This window comes from Herpailurus yagouaroundi, unplaced genomic scaffold (assembly GCF_014898765.1).
Source record: "Herpailurus yagouaroundi ecotype Mexico unplaced genomic scaffold, PumYag 196, whole genome shotgun sequence".
Taxonomy (NCBI): Eukaryota; Metazoa; Chordata; class Mammalia; order Carnivora; family Felidae; genus Herpailurus; species Herpailurus yagouaroundi.
The window spans coordinates 37,016,451-37,037,803 of NW_024412427.1; the positions used below are offsets into that span (position 1 = coordinate 37,016,451).

Below are 21,353 nucleotides of genomic sequence, written 5' to 3' on the forward strand. Positions count from 1 at the left end.
TGCTCGTGCTCTCTGTCTCTCTAATATAAAATAAAACATAAAAAATTAAAAATAAATAAAAATAAAACACCATTAGCCAGAGGCAGTGACCCTCCTGTAGCAAAGAGCAGAGGAACAGGACGCCTATGGCTTATAGGAGAACACCAAGGGCCAACTGATAGATGCAGAATGGTGCTAGGCTTGGGAAATCATTATTTTGCAGCCATCATGGTAAAGACTGGATACTATCCAATTGGATATTAAATCCAGGGAAAATTTTGATGAAGAACAGGATGTTTATGTCATTTTTAAGTGTCTCCCTACTGATTGCTTATTAGTTGCATGGGAGAAAAAAAAACAGTAACTATACAATGGGGAAATTAGGCAACACCTTAACATCACCTATGCTGTCTGGCTGAGAACACATAATCTTAATTTAATACAAAAGAAGTATCAGAACAACACGAAATAAGAATGTTTAAAAATCTCTCTTTAAAAATATCCATGTCTGGGGTGCCTGGGTGGCTTGGTCGGTTAAGCGTCTGACTTCGGCTCAGGTCATGATCTCACGGTCCGTGAGTTCGAGCCCCGCGTCAGGCTCTGTGCTGACAGCTCAGAGCCTGGAGCCTGTTTCAGATTCTTTGTCTCCCTCTCTCTCTGCACCTCCCCTGTTCATGCTCTGTCTCTCTCTGTCTCAAAAATAAATAAACGTTAAAAAAAAAATTAAAAAAAAAATAAATAAATAAAATAAAAAATAAAAAATAAATAAAAATATCCATGTCAGAGACAAAGAAAAGGCTGTGGGAATGTGCTGGAGACTGTTAGGATTTAACACCCAAGGTGATGGTTTTGGAGGCCAGGACTTTGGGAGGTGATAGGATCATGAGGTCTACTAGAACCCTTGGGTCATGAGGGATTAGTGCCCTGTTGTTCGAGATCCCAGAGAAATCCCTTGGAGGCAGCCTTTCCATCTGTACCAGGAAGAGAGCTCTCACCCAATACCAAATCACAAGCCTGACTCCGAGCTAAGGGAATTTCTAGTAGAAGCTTCTGCCTGTCTTACCTTTTAGGAACTAAATTCTTAGAGGCTTCTGCCTAGCTGTCAATCTCACCTTTTATTTTATTTTATTTTATTTTACTTTATTTTATTTTTTATTTTTTTAATGCTTATTTTTGAGAGAGAGAGACAGAGAGAGAGAGAGAGAGGGGGAGACACAGAATCTGAAGCAGGCTCCAGGCTCCAAGCTGTCAGCACAGAGCCCCACATGCGGGGCTCAAACTCACAAACCGTGCAATCATGACCTGAGCCAAAGTCAGATGCTTAACTGACTGAGTGTCTGACTCTTGTTTTCGGCTCAGGTCATGAACTCACAGTTTTGTGGGTTCAAGCCCGCATCGGGCTCTGTGCTGGCTGACAGCACAGAGCCTGCTTGGAATTCTCTGCCTCCTTCTCTCTCTGCCCCTCTCCCTCCCACTGGCGCCTGAGGTCTCCATCTCTCTCAAAATGAACTTTAAAAAAATTTTAAAAACAAACTAACAAACTGCTAGAAAAAGAAACACTGGGGTGCCTGGGTGGCCCAGTCAGTTATGTATCCCACTTGATTTCAGCTCAGGTCATGAATTCACAGTTTATGAGATCAAGCCCCATGTCGGGCTCAGCACTAACAGTGTAGAGCCTGGTTGGGATTCTGTCTGTCCCTCTCTGCCCTTCCCGGGCTCATCCTCACAATCAGTCAATCAATCAATCAGAAAAACAAAAACAAAAACAAAAACAAAAAACAAAACTTGAGGAGGCCAGAGTGCAGACAGCAGCACTTTCAACAATAGCCAAATTATGGAAAGAACCTAAATGTCCATCAACTGACGAATGGATAAAGAAGATGTGGTTTATATATACAATGGAATACTACTTGGCAATGAGAAAGAATGAAATCTGGCCATTTGCAGCAACATGGATGAAACCAGAAGATATCATGCAAAGTGAAATAAGTCAGTCAGAGAAAGATAGATACCATGTTTTCACTCATAAGTGCATCTTGAGAAACTTAACAGAAGACCATGGGGGAGGGGAAAGGGAAAATAAAAGTTACAGAGAGGGTGGGAGGCAAACCATAAGAGACTCTTGTATACTGAGAACAAACTGAGGGTTGATGGGGGGTGGGACAGAGGAGAAAGTGTGTGATGGGCATGGAGGAGGGCACTTGTTGGGATGAGCACTGGGTGTTGTATGGCAACCAATTTGTCAATAAATTATATTAAAAAAAAAAGTGATGGACAGTTACCTCAGCCTCATTATAATGTGAAAATCCCTCTCTGAATATTGATCCCGAGCCCCAGTAAAAGCAGCCTGCTGCTTTCCCTTGTTTGGCTGTTTTAATTACTCCCCATTATCTCCCTATTCCTACAAATAAAGCAAGCTTGTGAGGCAGCTCCATTGGCGTAGTCTCTGTCTGCATCTCACCAAAGGAGCAGGCCCACTTGAGTTCAGTAACACCACCTCCAGAACTGTGGGAACTAAATCTGGTTTATAATTTCCCCATCTATGACGTTTTTGTTGTAGCAGCCCGAACAGCCTAAGACATAATGTTTCAGACTGAAGGACCTTACACAGACAACTAAAGGCAACATCGGACCTACAATGGATCCTGTAGGTTAACTAACAAAACTGAAATACAACCAGCAGGTTAAGGTATTGTATCTGTGGGAATCATGAAGTTAATAAGTGTGTCACAGTTAGGTGGAATGGGAAGCTGGGTCTTCCGGAAGAAAAGCCCAGATTTCTGGCTTTTGCACATTTCTGTGGTGTAAATAACTCTCACAAGAGCTGATTTCAAGCTATCAAAGGTTTAGCAAGAAGCTGGCAAAACTCCTGAACACTGAACAATCAACTCTGTGCACATGCACACCACTGCAAGGAAGTGGGACTAAGCCTGTTCTTCGGAAATGTGTACTGAGTGTAGAGGGGTGGAGTGGCCCCGTGATGCACTCACCCTGAGATGTTCAGAAAATAACTGTGTATACATATTCACATCCATACACAGCACACAAGTGAGCAAACATGCAACGAGCACATGGAGTAAAATGTAAACAACAGGTGAATATGGGCAAAAGGTATCCAGGTGTCCCTGCCACTATTTTCACTTTTGTAACTTCATGTATTAGAAATTATTTTCCAATGAAAAGTTTTCTTAATGCTCTAAATGTTACTGTGAAACAATCAAAAATATTCTTAAAAATGGAAAAAGCAAATATCTGAATAGATTAACACTAATATGTTCAATATTTCTGATGTTTCAAGAAGTCAAATTTTAAGAACCAAAAGTGAAATTAGTAACAGAGTCCCATGAAAGAAAGATGGATTTATGGGTGTTTGAAAGATTCAGTGGACTAAAGTAACGTATTAACTGATGATTAGTTACAGGCTCTAAGTCCAGGCAACAAGCTTAAAGGGAGGGAGGAAACACAACATGTGACTGCAATCCCACCTGCACAACAGACCCTAACACATGACAGCAGGAGGTTCAGGAGGAGGGTGACACAGCTGACAAACACAGGATTTCAGGAGGGTACCCTGGCATCGGGGTTTGGAGCAGAGGAAAAGAGCACAGGGCAGGAAACAGTGGGTCATGTCACACTCCAGAACAGCATGGGCTCACCTTTATCCTCTGGTGTTGCCAAAGCAATGTACAGCAGGAACAAAGTCAATTCTGACTTTAATTTGGAGGGAGATCATTAAGAAGTGAATTGATCATAGACCCTTAATAACAAACAATAATGTTTTATCTGTTGGGGTCCTGGATCATTTTAAGAGTGTAACAGGGGTGTGATACGTTTCAGCACCACTGACCTATTGTTCACCACCTATGCCTTGCTCTGCGGTGTCTCTAACTAATGGATGGCCCTTGGTAGGTTTGGCTACCTGCATGGTGCCTGGAAACACTGAGGGGGGCTTCAGAACTGGTGCCAGTCTATCAGCCTTGGCCAGCCTGTGGGGGGCTCAGCATGGGCACCACACAGGCAAGTTGGGTCACCTCTCCTTGAAGAACATGAAACTTGGGAGGATCCATTAGTAGAACACAGGCTGAGATCACAGGCTCCACTTGCTCTACTCATACACGGATGCTCCTGCTGACCCATACTGGACTATCCTTCATGTGGAGGTCAGGAATGTGGGCCACTATGAATGACAGGCCACTCCCAGGCAGGAGGGTGAAGTATGAGGCCTACACACTACCACCCAGGTGTGAACCAGTCAGACCCTGATAACTTGCACCATCTACCCATCTCATGGGCTCTAACACCCCACTCTTAGCAAGCACGGCCAGGAGAAGGCTGCGCAGCCTTCTGGCACCAGATCTCTGGAGGGCCAAGCTCTCAGAACCTTCCCCAGCACCACTGCCCTTTCTGTAAAGTGGGCTGGATGGTTCAGGGCATGGGTGCATGAAGACCCCATGCACCAAAGACAAAAGCAATGTCCCAGTGCAAGACAAAGTAAATGTTATGGCTTGGGATAGCAAAGGGGGCCAGGTGGGGCACATACCCGGCACTTGAGCTCGTACTCCTTTAGGACCTCTACAAACCGCTCCTCCTGGGCCAGGAGCTCTGTACTCTGTGGCTCCAGCTGAAAGTCAGACCCACACAGAAAAATGATAGGACCTCAGGCCAGGTAGAATGTGTGCTGTCACTCCATCATGTTCCTCCCACTAGGCTCAGCATCTCCAGGTACAGCCTTCCATCCCTCCTCCTCCTCCCTCCCTTCATTTAAAATATCTCAAGGCAGAAGGATGCTCTGAATTTATGGAAGGTGGTCATACTCTTAACTGGAGTCTAGGGTGCATTCCTACCTCAGCTGCCTGGGATGCCCCCTGCCTGGACCTCTCCATGCAGCACCTCCACTCCCCTCCTTCTCCCAAAGTGATGGGCAGGGCCAGATGGAGGGCCTCATGGTGGGCATGGAGCTCTCTTCTGTGCCCCCCACCACTGAGAACCTATCACTGGGGTCTGTACACATGGTGCTGGCGAGCCCTGGCTCTGTCACTAAAAGATTAGTACCCCTGCACTGCAATGAAGAGGAAGAAAACAGAAGGAAGGTCAATCTGCTGATTTTTCTCTCCATTCTGGAATTTAAGTAAGAAAAAACAGAATTCAGTCACCTATGGATTCAAGTCCCTGACACTTTTTACCCAGTAACCAGAGACTCAGAATCAGCAAAAGGACTTGCCTTGTCCTTCAACACAAATTCCAGGTCATTCTGCAATTTCAAGACCAGCTTCTCTGATTCCGAAAGCTTTTCCACAACTTCAATAATCTCCTTCTGTAATCGACTGTTTTCCTACAAGACAAAAACCAGCGTTTACCGGGCTTTGGGAGTGAAGGACAGAGCTGTCAGCAGCTTATCTCCCCTCTGCATCAAAAACTTATTCCCAGCAGCACTCCCAATCAGGGAAGAAACCTGCAAATGCAGGTGTCTGCTGCTCACTGCTTGCAGGAGAGGAGGCTGTGCTGGGGAACCAACCCCACAGAACCCCTCACCAGTGCTCGTCGCTTTCTTCACTGCTCTTACTTCTCCCATCCCCAGTGCTCAAGAAGGCTATGAGTAACACAAGAGGCTGGGGGCAATCCTTTCTGAGCTGTTTTCTGAATGAGGGATTTGAAACTACACACTTATAGTTCAGATGTCCAGCAGGGGAGGAAGGCAGAGCCCACAGACATGGAAAATCATGGAGAAGAGCAGTAAGGACACGGTGTGGGCAAGGGCCCAGCTTCTGCCCCAGGCAGACAGAGACCAGGCAGATGTGGAAAGAATCTGCAGGCTCTGAGTTAGGAAAAGAAGAGGAAGGCAGGAGCAGAGGATGGACCAGGGAACACCTCACTGGATGGAATCAAATGCTGGGTGGCTGTGGATCACAGGACACTCACCAAAGCCCAGAAAACTCCCTCTGCTTCAGACCACACACCCAGGACTCCCAAAGAGTGGGCTTTAGGTTTTGGTCTTTGGCTGACCCCACAGATGCTCTGGTTTCCAGGGTGTGCAGCAAAGTTGGCCGCCGCCACTGACCCTCCATGACCATCATCCCTGACCCAGAGCAGAGAGTAAGAGCCCCACAGGTCTCAACCTGTCCTGGTGCCCCCACAACCAGAGAGAAGGAAGGGGTAATGCGTCTTGTGGAAAAGCCAGGACCCTTCTTGCTTTGGCTGAGAAATGTCCTATCTTTGTGGCTGCAGCAAATGTTCCTTAGTTGGAAATCACAGGCATTTCCCTCCCACAGAAATGTAATAAGGTCACTAGGAGGTATTCAGTCCCTGACCAGGAAAATGTGGGATGTGGGAGGATGGACCCTCAGGCAACCTCATGTCTTTCCATGCAGGATGTCCTAGGGAGACACAGCTCCCCACCTACCTTCAGCGCCAGAGTCAGCTTCCCACGTAGGTTGGCCTCCTCGCCCCGCAGACGCTCTAGGTCCTTCTCCAGCACAGCTGTCTGCCTGCAGGTTTGCTCCCAGAGCAGCTCACGTTCCCTCTCCACCTCAGACCGCAGGAGGCTCAGCCTTTCCTGGTACCCCTGCTCCAGGTGTCTGCATGGTACACAAGGAATATGTCATGTTGGGTCCCAAGGGGCACCGCCTAGGCCCATACTGACCCCCGTCTCTCCAGGGACATCTCCCAAGCAACATGGCCTTTCTTCCTTGGAACCTTCCAGCCCACAGCACTTGGCCACACTGTCTGATACTCCATTGTTCCTGCTTGACAGAAGGGGTCACTGAACCTCAGCTAAGCTGCAGATCTTGTAAGGGCAGGGGCCCTGCTTTAAATCCCGCCCTACCCTGGGTCTGGTGGTGGATGCCCCACTCAGGGCTGGGGAAGGTGACAAGGGGAAGCAAGCAGGTCCCTGGACCCTCTGGAGTGAGCTAGCGAATGCTTTCTGGGAGTACACCTCTCTGATGCCCTCTGCCTTTCAGCCGCCTTCCACACCACAGCAGCCATCAAATGCCTTGGATAACCAAATGCGCACAAAAGTAAGCCTCTAGTGCAGGACTCAGGCAACATAAAACCTGGGGACAGTGAATCCCAAAGCAATCTGAGGACAAGGTAGGAGGCATTTTTTTTCACCTCAGTTTCTGCCTTACTCTTTTTAAAGAACCAGTTCTATCAGCAGAAAAAAGTGCCAAATCTTAGTTTTATCACTAAAACAACCACTTAGCAGGATCTCTCAAACCAAGTCTCTCTAGACTGAAGATGAGCAAAACTCGTACTTCAGCAGAGGGCTTGGCAACATTAATAATTAAGAAGAGAACACTGAGGGACGCCTGGGTGGCTCAGTCGGTTGAGCGTCCAACTTCGGCTCAGGTCAGGATCTTGCAGTTTGTGGGTTCGAGCCCCGCGTCGGGCTCTGTGCTGACAGCTCAGAGCCTGGAGCCTGTTTCAGGTTCTGTGTCTCCCTCTCTCTGCCCCTTCCCTGCTCATGCTCTGTCTCTCTCTCTGTCCCTCAAAAATGAATAACTGTTAAAAAAATTTTTTTTAAAAAATATTAAGAAGAGAACACTGGGGGCTTGTCCTCCAGCCCCTCTAGACAGTCTGGACTTTCGTTCTCATCCCAAAACTTTAAGGAAAGAAATGGAGGGAAAGGAAATGGAGGAAGGGCAGCTGTTACTTAGGGGAAAACAATAAGATGAATCTAGCTAATGTAACACTCCACAAACTTTTGGGGTAGTTTTTAAAAAATACTTATTTGACCATACCACTCCACTCTTTAAAAACTTGTGAAATATCCAGCAAAAGGAAAATGGATAAATAAGATATGGTAGACCCACATAACAGGATGCTCTGTGGCCATCACAAAAGCATATGTGATATAATACAATTTTGTAAATAATTAGGTACATGGGAAAAAAAAGTGAATGACATAAAAAATGTCAGGAGTGATAATCTCTGGGTGAAACTTCTGCTTTTATTTTTACTTTTACTTGCATTTTCTATAATGAATGTGTATCATTTATTACTTTTGCAGTTAAGAAAAACCAAATACAGCCATAAAAGCCTCTTCTAGAAATTCCTGATAATGCTCCAGTACTCATGGGGCAAAATGCAAACTCATGGGGCCTTCACATGTCCCTTCACCAGATTCTCAGACCGAGATAAGGTTTTTGAGTTTGTGATTCTCTGACCCCAGGAAGGACATCATAAAATTATTCCCATATGGTTGGGAGAGAATCAAGCCTAGCACACTGTGACTGAAGCAAATCAGTTTTCTGTTACTCAAACTGATCATCTCAAATCAATTTACATTTAGCTCTTGGACACAATTCTTGAAAAAGGAGTTTTCTCCCGTGAATAATATTAACCAAGGGCTGAGAGGTTGCAGTACAGGCTGTCAGCAGAGGAAGGTTGTGTGGGAGTCAGACTGCTCCAGAGTCTAGAGAGGTGCCTGTGGGCCCCTCTCACCCAGGGTCCCAGTGAGGCTTCAACTCAAGGTCTCAGTGGTGCCAGATCAGTCCCACTCCTGCTCAGGTGGGATCCCAAGTCTCCAAGTCAGTAGTGAGTCTAACAACACACTGTTAGAAGAGCCATGAGGAAGAAAGGGGAGGTACTGAGAAAGGAAAAAAGCTCTGTTGGCTTCTTCCAAGGTTCCTTCAGCTCCTAATTTGCAGTAATAGTCTCACTCTGTGGAAACCCATGCTGACCTCATATCCTATTTTGTGAAGTCAGGGAACTAAGGAGGCTATGACAGGTGAGCAAAATCATACATCTGTAGCTACAAGAACCAACACTCTGAACATTTTTTTTTTTAATGTTTATTTATTATTGAGAGACAGAGAGACACAGAGTGTGAGCAGGGGAGGGGGCAGAGAGAGGGGGAGACACAAAATACAAAGCAGGTTCCAGGCTCTGAGCTGTCAACACAGAGCCCGATGCGGGGCTTAAACTCACAACCTGTGAGATCATGACCTGAGCCAAAGTCGGTCACCCAGCCAACTGAGCCACCCAGGCACCCACACTCTGAACATTCTAATTCCACCTGCAGGAACACGCTCAGCAAGAAGGGGTGAGCGGGGCGGCTTGCGGCTGGATGCCACAAGAGAATCAGCTGAACAGAGACAGTCGATTGCTGACAAGAGACAAACTGCAGTTATTTCCTAACTAAACGCTCCTTTGTGATAAACACCACCCATGCTCCACACTGAGATAAGGGAGGCTCAGCAAGGCCACAGTCAGCACATCCACACAGAAGTCAAGGTGTCCATTGCCAGTCTCCCCACCCTGGGCTCCTCAGCCTTACTGACACCTCCTTATAAAACCATGTTTATTTATTTTTCTCAGGTTTGATTGGAAGTATTTTTGAAAATTTGGTGAAAGGATCCTTAATGTTTGGGTTTCCTGAACATTCCCGTTATCTTGGGAGAGTCTTTTGTGCAGGAGTGTTGGAAGTGAGTATGCATGTGTGCACACTTGTACACATGCACGTGTACTCTCTCACACTCATGCCCTCCTCTTGCATACTCCTTCTCCACACCAGGCAGAAGTAGGTGTGGACATCCAATGGTGAGCAGACGAGGATCTCAGCCTGCTGCATTCAGCCTTCCCCAGCTACCCCCAGGAAGGAAAGGGCGATTCTAGAGTCCCATAGACTCAGATGTGTGGCTCTGCTCCATGCAGAGCCTGCTCCCCCACAGACTAGGAGTAACAGCCACAACTCTCCCTTGGATCCCTGAGTACAAGGGTCCTGTGGGAAGGTGAGCTGATGGGGCTCATGTGCTAACCTAGGTTGGCAATATGTGACTCCAGGTGACCCCAGCCTGGGAAGGTGATGAGCTCTCTACCCTGCAGTGCTCCTCCTGCATAATGGTCTGTTCTCACACTTCTAATACATGGCAGGCCAGGGCCTCACACCCTCTTATCTTGGGGACAGTACAGGACAAAGAGAGAGGAGACCTGGCTTCAAATTTTGGGCCACACTTGTTGCATGATTACAGGCAAGCTACTGCACTGCTGCAAGCCTCAGTTTCTTTAGCTGAAAAATGGGGCTAAAATGGCCTGTTTGGGGTAACTATGGCTGATAACTCAGGTGACACTTGGCATACAACAGGAGCACCACAACAGTAACAGTAGTTTCACAGGCCAGAAGCTCCTTCCTGGAGGGCCGATTGGCTCCTCAACCCTGAGATCTCTGGCTGCACAGCGGAGGGACACTGTGTCTCTGGTGAAGATAAACTGGAATGGGCTCTTGGGCTTCAACCCCACTGTTTAGTTGGACTGGCCCCGTGTGGTCATGAAAGCCCCCATCTGCTGTGGCCACCTAGCAGACCTGCAGAGCCCCAGGAAAGCTGGCTGCACCCCAGGATACCTCCAATCCCTCCCAGTGTGAGCCACAAGGCCCTGGGGTAAGGGCTTTGTAACTGACTGTGATAGTCCCCAGGCATGACAGGAGCAAGCCTTTCTAGGGATGGTGCTCAGAAGCCTGCAGTAAGGCAGATGGGGGCAGGTAAATGTCCCTGTGAAGGCTATTATGCTGCCCAGCCAGGGCCATGTAAAAGGGGCTTCATGTACATCACGCTACAAGACCCACACACACTGCCAATAGGGCTGGTGTAAGAAAAGTGTTACCTTCAAATGCTGCAACCACACAAGACAGGGAGAGACAACATCCCAGAGGCACAGGAATGAGATGGCTTGTCACAAGCTCTCAGACATCTGCTTGCTGAAACCATACATGCCACGTGAGTTATTACTTCTCTTTCTCATACATTTCGCAGAGGCCCACTCTCCGCTAACCCATAGGCATGAGATGCGCCCAGTGGCTGCATGCACCAGGACCTGTTAAGAGCTCAAAAACACTGACCTGTGCCCTCCTGTGCAGAGGATGGTCTTTCGCCATTCCCATTTCACAGATGAGGAACCTCAAGGACTCTGTCCACCCAGGATCACAGCAAGGGCTGTTGAGGGAGAATGAGGAGGGGAGGCTGGCAGCCCTCCTGTGCCCCCACCACTAGCACTGCCAAAAGCTGAGTGTACCACACTGGTTTTTCCGCAGCACACACCCTTTGCTATACTTGAGGAGACACCTTCAAGTGACAAAAGCTTTGAGAAAGTGAACCACCAGCTAAGCTCTGCCAGGAATGCCTAGCATAGACTGTACACCAGAGTGGGGTGAAAATCTCCTCTTTGCCTGCTCCAGCCTGGGAGATCCTCAGGGGCTGGATTTCTTCACATTTTGGCTAATAAACCAGAGAGTGGGCTTTGTGTCCATAAAAAAAAGATCAGAAATCCTTTCCTCTGATCTGTCCAGCCACCAGTGTGACTGATGGAGCAAACCGCTCACCAGGGATCTGTTTAACTCATCATAACTTACAATACCTGAAGTCACGTTTTGGGCTCTGGGCTTCTACCATATTAACCTCCTTTCAACAGGTTCTAAAACCATTCACCAGCCCTCTCTCAAAACATTCATCCATGTCACTAGCCACAGGTACACACAGAAGACACAGTTTGGGTGGGACAGACCCCATAAGTAAAGCGGAGGATAGGAATTTTCCCTGCAGCCCATAGGCACACATAGCTGGATGCCCCTGCACCATGACCTCACATCATAAAGAGCAAGGCTACTATTTTAAATGCACACCTCTTATTTCAAGGAAGGACATCCCCAGAGGTGCACCTTCTAGATTTCTCCTGGCTCAGGTGAGGAGGGCCTCAGCTCCACCATGTTCATGACCATGGCCTCAGCTAGTGGCAGACCCACATCCACCACCCACCCTTGGCCAGAGCTGGGGAATCATGGCCCAGCTGCTGAGAAGCCATGTCTCTGCACTTGGGTATGACTGCGAGACCTACTGGATCTTCTTCTCCGTGAGATGCTCTAGGGCAGAGTGACAGTCATCCATCTCTTGCACAAACTCCAGGTTCCTCTTCTCAGCTTTCTCCAGGTCCTGCCTCGCCTTGTCTCGCTCCCTTGCCATCTGCTCCACTTGTCCCCTGCCACACGAAGGAGACAGTGTCAGAGGGGGGATACCTGCTCTGGGCCCAACAAGCCCTGTGTCTCCATGAATGATGGAAAGGGCTGCCTTAACTGGGTGCTGCGCATGGGCAGTGCTGTGCTCTGACCTCACTGCTACTACTAACCATCTCCTAAAAGTGGTTTCCAGAATTACTATGCCTGTTTTGCAGATGCACATACTGAGAGAGAGGCTAAATGACTTGTCAAGGAAGGTTTCTGGAAGGTTTCTGAACCAAGGAAGTCTGAACGTAGAGCCTTATGTTGTGCGACACCTCCAGATAGCCCAGAACAGGTAATAATTTATCCATGTCTCCCTCTTGTCCCCTCTCCCAGGGATCCCCAACACCTAATCCAGGACTGGACACATGATGAAGAGAAGGCTGGCACCCATCACCCTGCCTGGTCACACTCTGTCACCTGCAGCCAGGTATCTGGATGAGTCACTTAGAGCAGAATGTGATTTGTGTGTGTAGCTCTCACTCTTTCCATGTACCCCAGTCCCCACATGAGGTTATGCACTAACCCTTGGCACTTGCTATTCTGGTGACTGTTTATCCCCCTGAAGGAACACAGAGCTTTTCTCCCTCCACCCTCCCAAGGCATAGTCTCTGGTCCTATTCTGAGAGTGCCTGAGGTCAGGAAGCTCATCTGTCAGCATCTAATTGAATGCAAAATCCTGAGGATGGAAATCATGATTTCTTCCCTGCAGCTTTGGAACATCAATAAACACAAAAACAATCTTTATGCCAATTTGCTGAGCATATGGATGGCCTGAATACTCAGCTAATTGAAACCTGAACCCAACTAAAATGGAATGCATTCTCAGGCCCCCTGTCATTGTGCACCGGGTGACCATGTTGAGGAACACTTCGTTCTACTGTCCTGCCAGCTGCCCCAGCCCAGGACCCTCTGCCTGTTCTTGGAACACATCCCTGCCAACTGTAAGATTTCTGCCTCTGCACCCGAGAGCTCCAGTGTCAGCAGGATGAGTGTCAGGTTCAAATTCCCCCTTTGGAATATTGCTAAAAGGAACTAAGGGAGGACCTCAACATCAGTTTCTAAGCTTCTTACCAAGTGTGAAGGCAGACTGGTGACTCAGAAATTCTGTGGCCATTAAAGCCCTAGCAGCAGCTACCACACAGGCCACTGGGTCCTCAGGCCCCTCTGAGACCACACAGGAGGATGCCACTCAAGGCACAGGTAGCCCTCTTCTGCACTCACAACTCAGCTCTTTCCCTGTCCCACCAAGAGTGCCCACTAAAGGACAGCCAGTGGGAAAGGTGGTGTCAAGTCCTTTGTCCCCTGGGACTGGCTTGGGGTAGACAAGAGCAGACTGCCCATTTCCCTCCAGGCAACGCAGACAGCTATACCTCCACAACCTCCCCAACCTCCCCAACCTCCCCAACCACACTGGGCTCTTACTGGCGGAAGCTCAGCTCCTGGCGGTAGCAGGCCAAGGCTGCCTGTTGAGTGGCACCACCGACCATCATGAGCTCATTCTCAAGGGCCCAGGTCAGCTCCAAAAGATTCACCTTCTCGTCCACACTGAAGCCAAGACTCTGGAAATAGCAAAGCCCATTGGGCGGGAAAGGATGTGTGACTTCTCCAAATACTTCCTGGCTTTCCTAAGAATAGGCCAGGCCCAGATCCACACTGTCCTGGTGGCAGCACCTGCCAACTCTTCTGTCTGTAAAGTCTCTGCCCTGCCCCCACCCATGTTACTCTGGTCTCCCCTCCCCCATAGCCCCTGTCAAAGCCAAGTTCTCCCCTCACCCCTCATCAGGGAGTATATGACCCAGGCTGGACAAAGACCTTCTTCCTGAAAAGGTAACTGACACAGAAGCAGAGGACATCATGGGGACTGATAAGAGGCTGGCAGAGAGGCCATTTTCTGTGAAATAAGTTGCTGAATGAACCCTGCTAGCCTTGGGAGCTGTGTGAAGAGAACTGACCTGAGCCCAACACCACCAAGAAGCAAGCAGAGGATAGATGAAAAAGAGCCCTGACGACACCTCTGGGCACCTTCTCCCAAGTGCCTGCTCACGTGAGCCCATAATATCCTCCCTCCTTAAGACATTTTGAATTGAGTTTTTATCATTTCAAACTAATAGAATCTCCATGAAGTATATGTATGGGTGGGTAGTTTTGTTGGTAGGAAAGCGATCTAACAGAGAGATGAGCCATGGCCTAGTGGAGTGGAGCATTCTTCCCCTCAAGATTTTGAAAATAAGAGAATAAAACCGTTTACATTAAATGTATTGTACCACAATAATAATAATAATAATAAACCATACCCATATACCCCTCTGCTCAACACAACAACTAACACTTGCTACATTTGCTTTTTTAGTGTTGAGTATTCTTGACCCCTGCTCCTTCTATGATGTCAAAAAATTACAGTTACACCCACATCTAGAGGCAGGCACCATGTCAGGGACTGGAGAGAAGGGGCCACAGCATTCTCAGTCACACAAGGAAATGAGGCATGCTCCCTTTTTTAACCTATAAAATGGAGACCAGGCTTTCCACTGCTCCCCTCTTCCCAGAGTGCTTCTGAAGAGAAGTGACATCAGGGTAAAGCATATGGAATAACTGGGAAGCTCAAGCTGTTATTCCACAAGTAAAGACGTCCCAGCCATCACGTCACCAGACAGAGGGCACAGACATGATAGGTCACAGCAGCAGCTTCCTGACCAAGAAGAAAGGAGTCATCAAAAACCACATGGCAAGGGTGTGAGCCAGCCTCCAAGACAGCCCCGTGTCTCTCACCTCCTGGCACCCATACCCAGGTATTCCCCTGTCACACACAACAGGGTCAACCTGTGTCACACACAGGACACTGAGGAAGTGACAGTGTATGACTTCCAAGGTTGGGGCTTGGAAGACACATAGCCTCCTCCTCACTCTCTCTTAGATGGCACTCCCAGGAAGTCACTACCTAGTTGTGAGGAAGCTCAAGCAGCCCTAGGAAGGGGCCATGTGCAAGGAATGGAGGCCTCCTGCTACAGCAAGTATCAATCTGCCAACTTGGGAGCGGCAGTCCAGCCCCAGTCAGTCATTCACAAGACTGAGTACTGGCTGACATCTGATCAACCTCAGGGGAGACCCTGAGCTAGAGCCACCCACTACATAGCTCCCAAATTCCGGACCCACAAAAACTGCTCAAGACAAGAAGAGTCATTGTGTTTCAAGGTGTAATTTAGTGGTAATTTGTTGAGGAAGGACAAATAACCATTCCCAGGCCTCCTCCTAGAGCACTCTCAAGGGCTTGGATAAGAAGCTCCCTGAAATGGCCAGGGGTTTTGAGAAGCTGGGTATGTGATGCCAGCACATCCACACTAAGGGCTCACCCAGCTGATGCTTCCTTCTCAAGAGAAAGGCCTTTCTTTTTCAGGCATGGTGTGCTTAGTTGTCTTGGTAGGACCAGCAGCCTGTGGTCTTCACCACCAGCATCACAGGTTAGCAGTTTCTGAGAGCGTCGCAGGCAGGAAGGGCCCCACCTGACATACCAGGATACCCAGAAGGCCTGCCCCACTCGCTGCTGCTCCCGCCCTGGCTATGTGGGCTCAGGCAGTGACCTCATCTGTCACGTGAGACAGAAACAACTACACTGAGTGAAGAGTAAACAATGTCACAAACTTCACAGGTCCTTGTTTGGTGCCAAGTGCTGAGAGTTCAGTAAACACCTCTGCCCTTCAACAAAATGGAAGCAAATCCTCAATGCAACTAGTAAATTACAAATTGCTAAGGAAATGGAAATATTCTCTGACAGCAGGAAAGCAATAAAAAGAGTAAGTTATGAAGTGTCAGAGGCAAATTTGAGACTCACCATGCTCTAAAGGCAGCCAGCCCACCTCCAAATGACAGGGAATCAGGAATACAGTTTCAGGGAGAATCTCAAAACCGTGAATCTCTTTGCTCTTTGCCCTCCCAGGGAGCCAATCTAGTAACTAGGGCTCAGCCTCCAGCTCTCCCAAGGGCCAGGTGCCCAGTTCTGGCCTTACTGTCCAGGCTCTGCCCAGGCTGCTGGGTGGCCACACTCAGCAATGGCTAGGCCCAAAAGGGCCTCGCCCAAAGTGTCAGGAGGACTATCTTAAACGTTGTCATTGGGCTCCTCTGTGAACTGTTAGTTTGTGCTAATAAGGACATTTTCAGAGGCAATATAAAAAAGCCTACCAAGAGTTAAAATGTGTAACTTCAGAAATCTAGCCTACCAAGAAATACCAGCATAGGAACAGGAGGATATATAATCTAAACAAGATTTAGAACAGAAAAAAAATCTACATGTCCAATGATAGGAAAAAGGTAACAAATTAACAAGATATACAGTATACCAATTTTGCAAAAAAAAATTTTAAAGCTGGAATATCCAAATATATATTTCTTTTCTGTGCTGGGGAAAAGCTCTGCAAAAACTCCCACTGAGCCGTGAGGTGTTGCTACTCCTACAGAATGGGAGCAAAAGGGGGCAGGCTTTATTACTTTATGATTTTGTGTACAGTTGACACTTAAACAAAATTTTTTTTAATGTTTATTTTTGAGAGAGACAGAGTGCGAGCAGGCGGGGGTCAGAAAGAGAGGGAGACACAGAATCTGAAGCAGGCTCCAGGCTCTGAGCTGTCAGCACAGAGCCCGATGTGGGGCTCAAACTCACGAACTATGAGATCATGACCTGAGCCAAAGTCGGACGCTTAACCAACTGAGGCTCCCCCAGTTGACATTTTTTTTTTTTTTTTTTACAACACAAAGTGAAATTTGGAAATGAAGATCAGCAGTCCAGCTTACACACACACTTTTCCCCAGTATTCTTCTCTTACCATTCGTTGTCCAGCCCCTGTGCACAACTGGCTTGATTGCCCCAGAGCAAGCTCCCTTCAAACCCCAGGGGTCTGGCCCTGTGTCCCTGGGGGAGGTTGGACTGGCCCCCAGAAGAGGCCTGACCCCATCTGAAGACAGTCTTGTGGGCCAACCCCCCGAAGAGCATGCAGGAACTCGGGAGGAGGCAGCAGGGCAGTGTACCTCCACACCCAACACGGTGGAGGAGGGGGCCCGGGCAAGCAAGGGCCATGAGGGGAGAAGAGGTTGGCCAGCCAGGCAGCAGCTCTGAGCAGAATTTGGGTTCACTATGGAGCTCATCTTCCACAAAATGGAAACACTCAGACTACTGGGACAGTGACATCCAGTAAGACGTCTCTACCACAAGGTAGGAAATTTTCTCCCCTCGTCTGGGATGGACCGCCATTGTCCAGGTAAGCAAAACATCTACAAGGCTAACAATGTACTGAGGGAAATGTCTAAGATACTGAAACCTACCTTCAAGTGGATTTGTTTCAGATTTGTTTTCTCTGCTTATTTATTATCTCTTAAAGTTAAAATTTCTTATATTTTAATGGCAAAAAAAAAATAAAGAGGAAAATGATTCTAACAGGCCTTCCCTACATGGGGTTCCCCCAGAGAGTGCAGGCCCTGTGTGTCTGTGGGATTCTCTGTCCAGTCTCCTCTGAGAGCAAAGGGCCCTGAGGTCCCCTGCTGGCCCCATGCTGCCTGCATGCTCCCTCCAGGGCGGCTGTGAGTGACCAGTTCCAGACCTGCAAGATTTCTCTGCTGTTCCGAATCCCCTCCTGGGCCCACAGGGTGATGAGCTGCTCAGGAAAGGCAAAGCCGGTGCCATCATCAATACTGCACAAGAGGCGCAGGCCTGAGCACACGGACACCAGGGATGATGTTGTGGCAGTCTGGCAGCTGCCCTCCTCCAGGACCTGTGTGTAGAGAAAGTGGAAGTGCCTCTTGTTTATTTTTAGTATTTTCCAACTTCAGTAGCCTGTGCTCAACCTTTCACTGTCTCATTGAGGTCTGTCAAGAACAGCTCACACAGTGACCATTAGCTCTGTCTCCCAGACTAGTAAACAAAGGCACGGCACCATCTCACAGTGTGCCCAAGACTGCACGGCTCTGCAGGTGGCAAAGTGGGGATTTGAACCCAGAGATCCGGACACCCAGCCTATTGCCTTCTCTAAGACCCTGGTGCCTGCTTTCCTACTGTCTACCCGAGGCTTGGTCCAAGGAACACATTCCAACACCCGTGTGGCCTCACATGTCAGCAAGAGCTTCTTAGTGGGAGGCATGAAGGGGTTTTAACCTCTCTCTCCCAAATCAGTACTGGTGTGCACCCGGCCTCAAAAAGCTAGAGAAGGCACATGCCAATGCTCAGAAATCCAGCCTGTGGAAAGAAACCCAAGACAGGCTTAAAAGAAGAGGCCCAAACAAAGTCACCCATCTGCGCAGGCCTCAGAAACACATCTCATAGCTGACAGAATTGGAGAATTTTAAGAGGAAGGGGAAAAAAAATCTCTTGGCCAGAAAGCTGACCTGTTAGGCTTAAGGGCTATGAGAATCCATCAAGCAAGACTGCTTTCTGCCCCAGGCTGGCATTCTCTTCAGAACCAGCATTTGCTATCTGGGGCTATAAGAATGAGGAAAAACAGTCCCTTCCTTCTGGGCACTGGGGCTTCCGCCACCACCCCCCCCCCCCACCGCCGCCCCCAGGGAACACTTTCCTTGTTGGCCTCCTCTCAACTCCCCTCAAAGGAGTCTCTGATATTCCCAAACATTCCAGGCTTTTCTCATTGCCTGAAACACTTCCCCCCCAATGCTCCATGGCTGGGCACTTTCCAGGGCTCTGCTTTGACACCCCCTCCCAGCCCAGCACCTCCCTCCTGGCACTCACTACCTCAGCAGGTACTCACAGGCCCATATGCTCTCATCTGTTCTCAGCCATATCCCTATCTCTTCATAAACACTTAGGAACTGGGTGCTTACTAAAGCTGTGCTAGGTACAGCCCTACAAAGTAGGCATGTGACTCCATTTACAAAAGGGGAGAGGACAGACAGCTCACGAATGGTCAGAAACATGCCATGGCCACAGTGGAGAAGCTCAGATAGCCAAATGCACCTGGACCACCCTTGTCTCCCTCCCACCTGATTCCTTTGTGAGGACTGTGAACTTGGGGACAGGCACGTCATGGTGTAGCAGGAGGGGGGGGGTGCTGGGCCACATACTTGAGGGCCCAGCACCACCATGCCACGCAAGAGTCCACACACACAGGATGCAACACCCTCCACCTGCAGCTGTGTTAGCTCAGGGCACTTCCTGGGTAGTCAGGTGTTCCTTGGGCACCTGCATCTGACTAGAGGTGGGTCCTGCCTGGTTTCATTCCTGCTCCCCATGGCTCAGAGTCCTGTCTAGCTGTGCTTCCTCATTGGGACGCAGCAACAAGGGCAGCTCCACTACAGAGGAGGCACCCTCCCTCCACTGGCTCCAAGCATGACTTGGTGGGACTTCATGGCCTCTAACCTTACATGGCCTGACACTTTCCTTTAACACTCCTAGTTTCTTCTCTCTCCATTCTCATCAGGTTTAGATTCAGAAATGGGACTCTCAGATTACACCTAGTGCAGCAGAAAACAACATTACTCATCTTGTACCACCACCTACAAACTACAGGATCAGCCACATCAGCAGAGAAGCATTGGCAAGACTCCCCCAGAGAACCTTGCCCTGTGGTGGAAGAGGGAGGTTCTCCTCTCCTGGGATGGAGAAAAACCAAATGCTAAGCCAACGGTCAGCAAATGAGATCACAATTTAAATAACCGCCTAAAATCTGCTCTTCTCCAACTGCAGAGACCTGGATAAGAGATAAAATTCAGGAACACAACAAAGGGAGAGTACAAGGAAAGGAGTACCTGGAGAGCTACTCCTAGGGAAGGTACAGAATGCTCTCACTGCACCACAATGGGGAGGAGAGAAGAAGCTCTTCTAATGGAAGGTACACTGGGATAGGCTTCTTGAGGAGAAAATCGAGGAACTGCCATGTAATCCTCATAAAACCCCTATGAGGTAGGCACCATTTTACAGATGAAGAGCCTGAAGCTCAGAGAAGGCAAGTAACTCATTCAGGGATACACAGTTAGGGAGGGGCAATGCCAGATCAGCAGAAGACCTGTGTGATTCTAGAATCTAAATCACATGGCCTCCCACTCACACATGTATGTGTACATACTCCCACCAACTCCCAGGTCTGTGAAGATGATGAAGGCCAGAGTGACAGCAGTTGCTGCTGTGGTTCAAAGCTTAATCATCCCATTTTACCTGGTGATGAGACCAGGACATGCTCGGTTTGATGGGAGTGGAAGACTCTGGAAGTGAAGTGGGCCCGTGATTGAATAGGCCAAGCTGGAATTCCTCAAGACTCACTCTGCCGTCTCCATCTTGATCCAGTTTGTTAAACAGGTCCTCCAGTTCCTAGACAAAAGCCGCCACACCTGTGCTGAGGCCCCACCCACAAGCAGCTGCATGCCAGTCACCACCATCCAGGCCTTCCCTGGGCAGTCTGCTTGTCCTTACCAAACTCACCTGGGACACACCTGATGTCCCCCGACTCTGTCTTGTGACATCTACATACCTGGTCAGTTTCCACCCTGCTGTGAAGGGGTGCCACCTGCACTTCCTAATTCCATAAATACCCATTCAGAGTAACTAGCTGGATGGCAGGAAGAAGACATACATATGGAGTGGGTCCTGGGCCCCCAGCAATTCAGAGAACAGCAAGGACAGCAGGACTAAGGGGAACTTTAGTAAGGAGGCACTTCCCCATCACATCACCACTGCCCACCCCCCTCCCCTTGGCCCCTGCAAGGGAGTGCAGCCTGCCTCAGAGGGCATAACATCTGGGTTGGGCAATGCAGGAAGGGGAAAGGGCACTCCAGGCAGAGAAAGGGTCATAAGTGAAGGTGCTCAGAAGCTGGTGAGGCAGGCCATACATGACATGTGTGGGCGCAGACCTCAGCAGAAGCACTGGGAGTTACCAGAGGACTTTAGACCACAAAGTAGTACAACCACATCAGTGTCTGGAGGGTGAAGGGACTCTCCAGATGCAACAGCAACCTGACCACCACAAAGAACCTGTCCTTGAGTGTGGTCTGCCTCAGACCCTCTCACCTCCTTCTCCAGTGCCTGGAGCCCGATGCTTTGGCAGACCACAGCCAGCTCCTGCTCGCTGAGGTGGCCGTTACTGCCAACACCTAGCTTTTCCCAGATGCCACGAACCCGGCTCTCAGGGGTGTCCAGGGAGAGGCTGCAGGGCTTCTGGAGGCATCTGAAGACCTCAGAACCCCAAGCTGGAAGCTGGCCTGAAGCAGGAAGAGTGACAGGTAAACCTGATGTCCAGGTAGAAGCACTTAGGGGAAATATACCAATGCTGGCAACTGACTCTGAAATCAGATGGATGGGCAGGTGGACACACTTGAGTAGTGAAGCATCAAAGGTGGAATCTAGGTGATGAGTACATGGCTGTTCACAATACGATTCTTTCATCTTCATTCT

General features: G+C 48.8%; 1 protein-coding gene across 2 annotated transcripts in view; it reads right to left on the minus strand.

Annotated features, from left to right (window-relative positions):
- The window catches only part of NINL (ninein like), a 182,216-nt gene that overhangs the window by 62,495 nt on the left and 98,368 nt on the right, over positions 1 to 21,353 (minus strand). For both annotated transcript variants that reach the window (XM_040447923.1, XM_040447922.1), the window contains exons 7-14: positions 20,970 to 21,160; positions 20,121 to 20,273; positions 17,560 to 17,730; positions 13,394 to 13,530; positions 11,809 to 11,949; positions 6,380 to 6,554; positions 5,201 to 5,311; positions 4,520 to 4,600 (exon numbers count right to left, since the gene is read on the minus strand). In XM_040447923.1, the coding sequence (XP_040303857.1) occupies positions 4,520 to 4,600; positions 5,201 to 5,311; positions 6,380 to 6,554; positions 11,809 to 11,949; positions 13,394 to 13,530; positions 17,560 to 17,730; positions 20,121 to 20,273; positions 20,970 to 21,160 (1,160 nt within the window). The remainder of the gene's footprint in view (positions 1 to 4,519; positions 4,601 to 5,200; positions 5,312 to 6,379; positions 6,555 to 11,808; positions 11,950 to 13,393; positions 13,531 to 17,559; positions 17,731 to 20,120; positions 20,274 to 20,969; positions 21,161 to 21,353) is intronic.